At 38.4% G+C, this 11,390-nt stretch overlaps 1 protein-coding gene across 1 annotated transcript; it reads right to left on the bottom strand.

The window, feature by feature from the left end:
• Window positions 1-6,980: 6,980 nt before the first annotated feature.
• Window positions 6,981-10,876, bottom strand: LOC148155244 (uncharacterized). Its single transcript, XM_088013354.1, has 2 exons — window positions 9,898-10,876; window positions 6,981-6,991 (listed from the first exon to the last, which is right to left on the bottom strand). The coding sequence occupies exons 1-2, from the start codon at window positions 10,874-10,876 to the stop codon at window positions 6,981-6,983; spliced, it is 990 nt and encodes a 329-aa protein (XP_087869480.1).
• Window positions 10,877-11,390: the final 514 nt, after the last annotated feature.

The following is an 11,390-nucleotide window of genomic DNA, read 5'->3' as shown; positions in this document are numbered from 1 at the left end:
TTGCGTGTGTGTATTTGGCGACTCGTGCGTACTTTTTAAACATTTGTAGGCGTAGGAAAATGTTTATTTTCTTTTTACCGCTTGTAAATCATGTTTCACAGATACAACTATCCAAACTTACACGCAAAGATGCTTACACGAGTTACAAATCCATTTTTACACACACACACACAAATCCTTTTACACACGCGCAGATATTTTGAGTCTATTTTCACTTCATAGAACACAAACAAAACTGAAGTTATCGTTGAACCTAAAGAGGATCGATCTAGAGTTATAGATCTAGAGTATTAGATCTGGAGTCAACACAGCTTCAGTTATTACAGCTGGAAAGTAAAGATCAGGATGAACTCTGATCTGAATGGATGCTACCACCACCACATAGTATTTATTTATTTTTCTTAATTTACATTATTAGTTACAGCTTACATTGTGCTTAAGTTAAAGTCATTTTATTTATATACATATACACTTTAGTTAGTATTTGTCTGAAAGGTTTACTCACACTTGTTCTTTAGTTTGAGGTTCTGTAAACCTGGAGCAGCTGGAGGAGAAAGCCTGGAACAGACCATTAGTTTTTCTAAAAGACTGAGGGGGGAGTTTGTTAAAGTTGACTTTAGTTATTTAATTTTGTCACTTATTATTTGTGCTAAGTTAAAGTTAGTTTTGCTTCATTATTGGTTTCATAGTTGCTTTAGCTAACTTTGTATTTGATTGTTCCTTGTTATCTTGTGCTGGTTTGGGTTCCTCCACTCCTATTTAAACAGCCTTTTGTTCTTTGCAGGTCAGTTTTGTTTGTGTTCAGTTAGTGTTTACTTGAGTTGGGCCAAGATCTGTTATTAATCATTTCACTTACTTTTTTATTGAAACTTTATGTTTTGTTAACTATTTTTTGGAATTATTAAATAGATTTTTTTTTCTAATTTTTGAACACATTTGTCCTTGTTTTAGTCTGATCCCCGACATGAGCCTTCGGATCCACATAAAGACAGTTACAAAGTCAGCCTTCTATCATAGGAACAAGCTGATGAGGTATTAATTATATTTTTGTCAAAATTTGAAATCCTAACTTTTATTATCATAAATAAATACATGTTTCATATAACACAAAATAATCTGTGCATAGATGTAAAACCCCACTTCAGTTTTAACCAGCCATATGTTCTGTTTTATGCTCTTCACATCAAATTTAAAGCTGGTCATAAAAGTATTAATAAAAGAAAGAACATAAGTGAGGTATTTACAAGTATAATTGCTTCATAAATCTCAAACTATGCTTTAAATAATACATATTTAATATAGAATTATCAGTTTCCTTCATATTTGGGCTTCTTAGCTTTACTTTGGTGAGAAATATTATGTTTTCCTAATATTGTGACATTTTCCATGAGATGGAAAAACAAGTTCAAAAATCAAACTAAAGATTCATACATCCATACATACATAATCCAACATACTCAGTGGGGTCATGAGGGGTGCAGGTGTTGATCTCCGGAGGTCAACAGGTGAGAGGTGGGGTCACCTGGACAGTCACCAGTCCATCAGAGAGCCAAACTAAAGATGCTATATAATCTATCTAGCTAACTGAGCAGCTAGCTGGTTCAGAAATAGACAGCTAGTTAGATGTCCCTAAAGAACCTATTTTTTATGTACATGGATGTTGTTTTGCTGATTTATTTCAAACAGAATGATGGCACTTGTGAAAAGCATCGACTGCTAAAGATAAAACTCAGAGCTCACTTGGAGGAAATTCAGTGGGAGGATTAATGGTTCCTGTCAAAAGGAAAATCCTCCTGGGTTCCAAAAATGATTTTTGTTAGAGGTCACCAGTGATCAGGAAGGAGAGTGGGTGAGGTATTATTCTCCAGTTTGTCAAAGCAGATTGACTTCCTCTGTGTGTTGGCATGTTTTGCTTAAAGGATGGCAGCCAAAAAAAAAAACTTGGGATGTGTGTGTTCTACAGATCCTCTCATCTCACTCACCTTTTCCTTGTTTTTTTCTCTTCATCTTTAATCCCCGGCATGGCTGGCTCGGATCATCCACCTCCCACCCAGAGCTTGTTGGAAATGCTCTCTGCCCATTGCTCTGTGGGTATGTCCATTAAAGCTGTGGCTGGGAGGACCATTAGCGCCACGGTTCATTTACCACAGCCCAGCCTCTAAATCAGCTGTCAGCCACTTTCTGTGGTTTTACACACAGTCACAGTTTCAGCATGAAGATAGATGCATGACCTAAACGCCACAACACTCTTCACAAGTGCCTGAGAAATGTATTTATTCATTTTTTTCTCAGGGGGGCCGTTTCTGTTTGAGCCAAAACATTTTCTTACTTTCATTCTCATTTGTTTCTGCAGCTAGCTTAGCATGTTGAGCTTAACAAAAATCCCTGTTAAACAAATGTTTTGTTCAAATGTATAAAACATTCAGAGATAAATCACAGCAAGGATGTATTTTGGGAAATGCATTTTATTCAGCATTTTGATTTAATGTTTTTGTTTATAGATAAAAACATGTTATCGTTGGTATCATTGCTCCCCCAAAAAAGACTATATTCTTTTTGTATTTTCAAACTCTATGTAAAGGGCTTGAACAATTTTTAAAGGAAGAATGATGTAAGATTGTCGTGTCCAGATGTTGAAGTCGGACTCTGTCCACAACTAAGATATTGATACCCAGTCGGTAACAGCATCCAATCGATACCAGCGTGGGAAAATTGATCATTTAGATTTACATTCCCTCTTGAAATGTTGCTTCAGATTTGTATTGAAGTTTCTCAGCTTTACATCAGAAATGATTTTGTTTTGATTAGCTCTCACATTGTAATTTTTCACAGTCTTTTTTTTCCCTAATTTTATTCTTTCTGTTAACTATATTAATATGTTGTTAAAGTGTTTTGTAGTTACCTATAAACTTTATCCAAATTTTGTCATAGGTTTTAACAAAATAATTCAAAGGGGAAACCATAAAAACTCTCATAAGGTCAGAAGATGACATTTCAAAAAGTTGCCATTTATTTGGTTTTGGTAATATGCAGTATCAATACTTCTAACATTTACTTAACATTGGTTTGAAGGGGTTAGAGATTAATAAATTAATATTATATTAATATTTATATCACTTATTACATGTTTATCTTATTTGTCATTTTGCAGAAATCTGGATTCACATTTGATATTATTGAGTCTACCTATTTGTTATTGGTTGCTTTTTAAATCTTGTCTGCTCTTTGTGCCTTTCATATTCACTCTATAAAAATGTCACTAGTTTTATCTCCTCAGGTTGAGTAAGCTCTGCAATAGTAGAGTTCCACACAGCAAATTCAAAAGTGTTAAATGTTTTGGTGTTAGTAGACTTTGTGCAAAAGTAGAGTTAATTTTACTCTAATAGAGTCACTTTCTGTTTATGTAACTCTGGGGTGTATATTATTAGTAGTTAAAATCCAGTGTTAAAACAAAGTGTTTCCGTATCAAATCTAGAGGTGTTAAAATGGAATCAATAACTCTTGACTTCTGAACTCTGAACTCCACCAGCGGCTCATTCACTGCCTCCGCCCCAGAATCACAGATTCCCACCGAAGCAAAGCGACAGAAGCCAAGTCATTTCAGGACTATTTACTCTCCACATGTCTGAGTTATTTACTGCGCTTGGTAAGTTACTTTTTTTCTGAGATGGTTTATAACTATTATTTTGAGTTGAGCTCAACCTGTATGATAGACGGCTCGGTGTTAGCATATTTAGCTTAGCATGCCGAATGTTAGCGGAGTATTTGTTGGAAAAATATCGAGTCGGTGAAGATTTAATCAAATTATTGGCTAACTTGAACAGATCCGTAATAATCTGGAGTATGTTTTTTCGTGATGTTGAACGTTTACATGCATATTGGTCAGATTTATCAACCTTTCTGATCGATTTTTTTCCTTTGAAAAAATGTAAAAGGCTGTTTCACGTTGAGAGCATTATTCCCGCTGTTGTGTCTTCTATACGTTTTGCAGCATGTTTTAATCCTTTTATTGCCTTTTTGTATAGAACCAGTCTGGTTGCGGATGAATCTCCAGTCGTCAGCCTAACCTCCCCCTCCTGATCCCTCCATGGATTCTTCAGATTCAAGCTCCAAAAATGATTATGTAAGTGTTAATATTTCTGAAACTCCACATTTCTGTAATGGAGGCTTGTTGTTAGAGTTGTAGTAAAAATGCATTCCTTCGTTCCGTTCCTCATTGTTCTGTTTTTGTTTGTTATGATCCAGAGACCGACACTGGTTGTCCTACTCAGACTGAAGACTGTCCGATGCAGAAGAGGAGCATGTTGATGTCTCCGGCCAAACTTCACGAACAGCCCAACAACCTGAAGACAATCTGTTAGTGAGTGGACATCTCTCTGGTGGAGTGCAGAGAGGAACTGTCTCTTATTAACAGAAACAGAAACTGGATAAAAAATGATGGATCTGAATATCAGGTTGGTCTGTTATGTAATATCTGTCAATCTACCCGTTAAAAAGAAAATGTACTCTATCATATTACATGAACTGCTTGCTTTACTTTCTCCACCTTGTACTTTGAACAATTTCATGCATATTGTATTGAAGAAAAATGTATGAAGCATACTGCATTTTGTATTGCCCAGCTGATATGTTAGACCTTTTAAAAAGCGATATGTGAATGAAAGCGACATATGAAACATGCACATTATTCCACGTTGTAATATGTTTTGTAATTATGGTGCACGTTTTGAAATAAATGCATTTGAGAAAATCATTGCCTCTTTATTAAATGTTTATTTTCCAAAGAATTTTTAAAAGTTCAACACAATAAAGTACCTATTTAATATTAATTACAAATAACTCTTAAGAAGTTAAAGAAGTACTCTGTGAGAGTTAATATTAAGATCTAACACTGAATTAGTGTTAGTAAGTGTTAAATTATTAACTCCAGCAGACTTGATATTTGACAATTTATTAGAGTTAAGGTACCAACTCTCCAAAAAGAGTTAAATTAACACTTTCTGGTGTGGACCCATATAGACACTTTAAAAGTGTTGAAATCAAATCTGACAGTGTTAATCTGGGCCTCCTGGATTTGCTTTGCACAAACACAGTTGTTTTTATTCTTAAATATAACATTTTATGTCCAAAAAAGAGAAAATCTCTCCAAATCTTCTAATGAAATTTCATAATTGTATATATTTTTGTTGTCATGGCTGCCTTTCAGAGCACTGGTGTGTTTGTCAATGTGTCAGCAAGCTGACTCATTTCACCTTGAAAAATTCAAACATAATGTGAGACAAAGACAGGTGAGTGGGCTGCAACTGCAGCGCCGTCTGCCCAAAAGCCTCCATTAGGAAACAATTCAGCTGAATAGCACAGAAAAGGGAGAGGGAGTGGAGGAAGCTGCTGCAGATGCTTAAGTGTGTGTTAGTGTCTCTGTGGGCGTGGGCGTGTGTGTGTATGCGTAATGTAATTATTTTCTCAAAACACTGCAGAACGATTTGATGACTGGGTAACAATCAGGAGTTTGTGTTGTGGAGAAGGGGAAGGGTGACACGGCCAGCGCAGGCTGCCGAACAGCTGACCAGTTAGCTAGCTGCTGCAGGTGAATTGGAGGGCAGGGGTTGTCATGACGACAGAAACTTCTCCGCCAAACACGCCAAGACAGATGCCTTGCTGCGACGCATTGTGTTAATTACTCTGGTGATGAAACTAAATATGATTTCCCAAGCCAGGAATCTGTTTCGTGCCGCTAAATGAAGTCAGCAGGGTCTATTTATTTTTACTGGATTAATATACTTGAGAAGATTACTCTATGTGGAAATAATCACTCCGCTTTAGTTAAGTTATTTGCTGAGTCAGGATGCATAATTGACCAAAATTGTGCGTAGCTATCGCTCCTTTGCTGTGGTACAAGTCGATATTAAAAGACTTGTGGATGGAACCTGTGCGTGATGACATGCCACGATCACTAAAGTTCATTTTGAGGAAATTTAGTCTCACACTTTAATTAGCTTCTTAAGGTTAGGCTTATTCAAAGTCTTCAATAGGAAATAATGAAGTGATTAAATTTTTTTACATTTATCTCGGTAATCAGTGATGTTGATCTTCCAAGAAGCTGCAAAGCACTCTTGAAATTAAATGAGAAGGCTGGAAGACGGCGGTGAACTTTAGCATGCACGTTATTTTAAATGAAAGAGCAGCTTAAAGAAATTATTTCTATTTTTGATGTTTTATGACTGTAAAAGATCTCAACCTTCAGTTTTGTCAGATTCATGTCCCATACTGCAACACATTTTTGCTTCCAAAACAAAGGTGTGAAGCAGAAGGAAAAACTTTAGCTGCACAGATTGACTCTATTTACCAAATCTGTCACATCTGAAGGCAGTTCGTATTTTATTTGGGGGTGTCAGAGCGACGGCAGATTATAGCAATGCATAGGAATAGTGACTGACTTGCAAAGCAAGTTCACCGTTAATGCGGCCCGTACCGCTGCGTGGACCCCCACAAAAGTGGTATCAAAACATTCAGCTTGATCCCGAGAAGGGAGCTATTACTTTTAGTGGGATTCTGAGTTAAAATGACAACATAAATTGATAAAAACGAGAAAAATTGAGGCTGAGTGTCTCATAGAATCAGTAATCTTTCTCTCTGAAACACACACACAGCACAGTGGATTTCTGACTCCAAAACTCTTTTTAACTCCCCATCTGTTACGTCCACCAAGGGCACAACATATTTGAGGACACGAGACAAAAGATTAGGGTTCAACAACATATTTTATTCATAAATTCTCTTCACTTTGATTTTCTTAGTTCAGCTTCTTCTGATTTTCTGTGAAGAAAATAGAGTTCAGGCCCTCAGATCCCGTGTCCCAAAAAATAAAGAAAAACAAAACCCCAAAAGTATTAACAGAAAGTTGGACCTGGTGAGCCGATCAAACATAACAAAACGGTACAGCAGGGGGCCAACCCTATACAGGGCCGTCGAAGCCCCTACTAGTACCGGACTAAAGCAAAAAGAACATAATGCAAAAGAAAGATCGAAAACAGGACAACCGGTCCCACCAGGCCAAAAGCACAACGAAAAAAAACAAACAAAGGCTAACAGAAATGCCACATGGCAGGCTGGAAACCTCAGCTGCGGCCCACAGCGGCTGGACGAGCGCACACCGCGTCTGTTGGTGGTGGAGCGAGCGGAAGCGAGTGGAAAGGCGGAGCCCAGGCGGGGATGGGGAGTGTCCTCAACATGCCGAAAGCCAGCCTATTTATAGGCGGACCAACAGCGCCACAAATTAACGTAATTCAATGACCAAAAAGAAATTATCCAAACTCCAAAATATATTAACAAAAGGTCATTAAATTAAAGTCTATAAGAAAACAAAGAAAAGAAATAGACAAAAATCACAATGTGCCTGAAGCACATAACACCCTCACAGGCACAAATATCGCCCTATTGGTCTAAAAGTCAGTCATGACATAGATACACATGCCTGCTCCCGTAAAATATTTAAAAAAATTTTGCTAGGGCTTATGGTTTTTTTGTCAGGGTCCTTGAGATCGACGCTGGGTGTCTCACAAGTATAGAAACTCTGTCTCCAGCATACTGTCTGACAGAGAAAACCAGCCCAGGTGCAGATAATTAATTACCATAGCAACAGGGCCCAGAGAAAGGCAGTGAGTAGTCTCACAAACAGGCGCATTGACACATTTCCTGTGACTGTTTATATTTTGCTTACATAAAATTATTATTTCTCTGAATTTTTGAGTGTGAATTAAAATCCTTAGTATGAAGGTTGAAAATTTTCAAGACATAAACAATTACCCACTGACTTTATTACTTTATTATTATTATTATTATTATTATTTTATTTCGGACCTTGAGTAAGAACCACATGTGCGAAGCTTATAGTCGTCAGTCTCGGACTGAATTTCATTGTGCATGAGGTTTATCATCTAAAACTGTTTATTACAGGAATAAGTATATTGTCTAGAATGAGAAAGAAAATAACTTGGACACAATGATTATTTTGAAGAAAGATCAGATATGGTGCTGTTTGGAAATGTTAACTATTTAACCAGAACAGATTCCAGGAGGATTAGCGAAGCACAGATTTGTTTCTGCCTCATCACTCCTACCTGTTCTAGACTTTTTACAGGAAAATCAGCATCTGTTACACCGACACCAGCCCTGATGTGTGTAACACATGCTGCAATCTTTAATATGTTTTCTGGAGATGTTGGCATCAGGGCAGCTGCTATAAACTCATTGCATCTCTGAATAGTGTTGTTTATGTTATATCATCTAGTGGTGGAAAAAGTAACAAAAAAACTATTATGCTATGTACTTAATATGGAATATATGCACATATATTCATGACATGCTTTGATTAAAGTAATTTATCCTCGGTGCAATTCCAGTACCGAAAAATTAACTTTATGCCAGGTGAGTCTCTCACCTGAGAATGTGAACCTACTGGGCTGATCCTGTGCCTTCAAATAATTTTAATGCTCCTGTAGAAGATTCATGACTTAAAAATTACAGGAACCTACAAGTTAACTTATAAGGAACAGGTCTGAAAAAACAGTCTGTGTGCTACACTCAAGAAAGAGATTCCTTTGATGCATCAAAGAGTGATGTCATCACTGATGATTTCATTGTTACCATAGGAACTAAACATTCTAATGGTGCATTCACACCAAACATGGTTTGAGCATCAGGCGAGTCTGCTTTATATTCAAAGTCTATGTGAAGTATTTGATGCGTTGGACACGTTAAACGCTCCAAACAGTTCAAATGGCGCCGCGCTAGACGCTCGAAGTGCGCCCCAACGGCCCTCGACGCGCCTCCACATAGAATTTGAATGTAAACCAGATGCGCCTGATGGCCTAAATGTGTTTGGTGTGAACGCACCATTATATGTCCAGTGTCAAATTAGGTCCACCATATTAGGACCAAAGACTTGTCCTAATATGATGGATTCATTGCTTTGGGTCAGGGGTAATGTTTAGAGGTAAGATGTGAATTAAGGTTTAGTTAATGTTAGGAATAGACTAGTATTGGTTTGGGTTAGGGAAAATGTCTGGGTTAGGCAAAATCGCAGCTACTAAAATGAAGGGAAATCAATGCAAAGTTCTAATATGGGTCGAAATAGTTTTGACAAGCCTGTATAGAATTTTGTTTTCTAAATCTTTCTATAAATAATGATGATATAATGTTAGGTTGTTTTTCTGTCAATTGCATAGCTGCACTACACTAGTAGTCTAATGTGTTCAATGTGCTGAGACACATTCAACACATTAGAAACCAATCAGAACCAAAAGTTTGCCTTTTGGTTCTGATTGGTTGTTTCTGCACAGTAGCAGAGTCAAATGAATTTTCACAAATTCTCTGTTTTGTATTCTATTGTCAACTGTTTAACAAATATTCATGAATATTTGTTAAACAGTTTGAGGCTTTGCCAAAATTGTGCAAAGCCTCAAATTTTCATAATGTTTGCATTACCTGGGCAAAACCTGGGCTTGGATAGAGACCTAGGTTAGTGCCACCTGGGTGTGGGTCGGTGTAAAGGCCGAGCCGGGCTTAGCTTGGCCTTTGTGCCAACGCCAACATGAAGACCCTCCATGCAACCAGTGGAGGTTGATCGCATGGATGTCTGTCTTTCCTTGGACCTCCATGTTTGTGTGGAGGTTTGGCTTTGCATGGACTCCTCTGTTTGCAAACTGAGTGTGGGTCGGCGCAAAAGCTGAGCCTGGCTATGCATGGAGACCCCTCGTTGATTGGAGGTCTGCCTTTCGTCGGACCTCCCTGATTGATTGGAGGTCTGTCTTTCTTCAGACTTCCCTGGTTGATTGGAGGTCTGTCTTTCCTCAGACCTCCCTGGTTGATTGGAGGTCCATCTTTCCTCGGACCTACCTGGTTGGTCGTAGGTCTGTCTTTCCTCAGACCTCCCTGGTTGATTGGAGGTCCATCTTTCCTCGGACCTACCTGGTTGGTCGTAGGTCTGTCTTTCCTCAGACCTCCCTGGTTGATTAGAGGTCCATCTTTCTTCAGACCTCCTTGGTTGATTGGAGGTCTGTCTATCCTTGGCCTCTGTTTGTAGGGAGCCTTCTCTTTGCAAGGGGACCTCTGATCGGGTGGAGACTCTAGGATGGTTGTTTTCTAGAGCACGTTTCAACTCCACCTTCAGGTCTGCAACCTGACCCTGCAGAGCTTTCACCGTTTCCTCCTGTGCCTTAAATTTGGAAGCTTGCTCAGAGTGACTTTTGAGCTGCTCCTCATATTTGAGTCTCACTCGGTATTCTTCAACCATTACTTCAATCAGACCTTTATTGCGGGAGGCATATTTTGCAGCCTCCCACTTGAAGTACTCCAGCTGTTGAAGAATGTTCTTGTCAGTTGTAACTTTGGAAGAGCAAGAAACCTGTTCACGTTTGACTTGCAGGTGACGTTCTTTTTCCAACATTTTTTGCAGTCTTTGAATCTCCTCCTGCTGGGATTTGACTTCAGCCTGATATGCAATCCTTCTGTCTCTTTCCTCATGGAGTTCAAAATTCTTTCTCTGCAGTTCTGTTTTAAGATCGTCTACCTGCTTTGTCAAATCTTTGACGTGTTGTGTAGTCTCTGCCACGTCTTCCACTGAGGGGGTGATCTTGAAGCCAGCACAAGGTGTTGTTTCCTGCTTGACTTCCAATGATCTTGGACTCTCAAAGTCGCTGGAAGGACTTGATTCCCCCTGGATCTCTGATTCATCTTCTGGCTCAATGGGGCTGTCATCTTCAACAGGAAAAATGACAGCATCATAGTTGACTTGGATGTTGAGGTCTACCATGTCGACCCATGAAAGCTTAGCTGGAAAAGCTTCATGTTCGCAAACAATCTGTTGTTGCTTCATGTCTATATTCTAGTAACTGCTTGCTTCTCTGAACGTCGAATGTGCTCTGAAGGGTGATCTGTCGCGATAGAACTGTGGAACAGATCAGAGAAAACTCTGTCTGTGAGCTACATTCAAGAGAGAGATTCCCTTGTGATATCATAAAGTGATGACATCACTGCTGATGTCATTGATACCATTGAAACTGAACATTCTATCTACCTTACTCCTGGGAGGCTTACTGGGGAAATGATTATGGGTCTTACTTCTGGTGACTAGCGGAAGTAGCAGTATTTCATTGTAATTTATTGGGTTTTTAGCTAATCTATATTCATGATAGAAGTTATATCTCTTTTGTCGGTTAATACACTGCACAAACATTAACATTTCACTGCTCCCCATTAGCATTAGCCTTTTCCCTAAATATTGCTTTTATCATTTTTCTTATTTATTAGTCACACTTAGGACACTGAACGGAGGAAGAAAATGTAAAACAACATGCTAGTGACAGCATTTAGGATAATGTTAGCAATTT

Source organism: Poecilia mexicana, unplaced genomic scaffold (genome assembly GCF_051168715.1).
Source record: "Poecilia mexicana isolate PSO_F unplaced genomic scaffold, ASM5116871v1 scaffold_15, whole genome shotgun sequence".
Lineage (NCBI taxonomy): Eukaryota > Metazoa > Chordata > Actinopteri > Cyprinodontiformes > Poeciliidae > Poecilia > Poecilia mexicana.
Note: the sequence above shows the minus strand (reverse complement) of the source record. Positions and strands in the feature narration are given on the sequence as shown.

Bases quoted from the DNA above. Each gene is read 5' to 3' on its own strand.
- LOC148155244 (XM_088013354.1), bottom strand. From the start codon at position 10,876: ATGAAGCAACAACAGATTGTTTGCGAACATGAAGCTTTTCCAGCTAAG.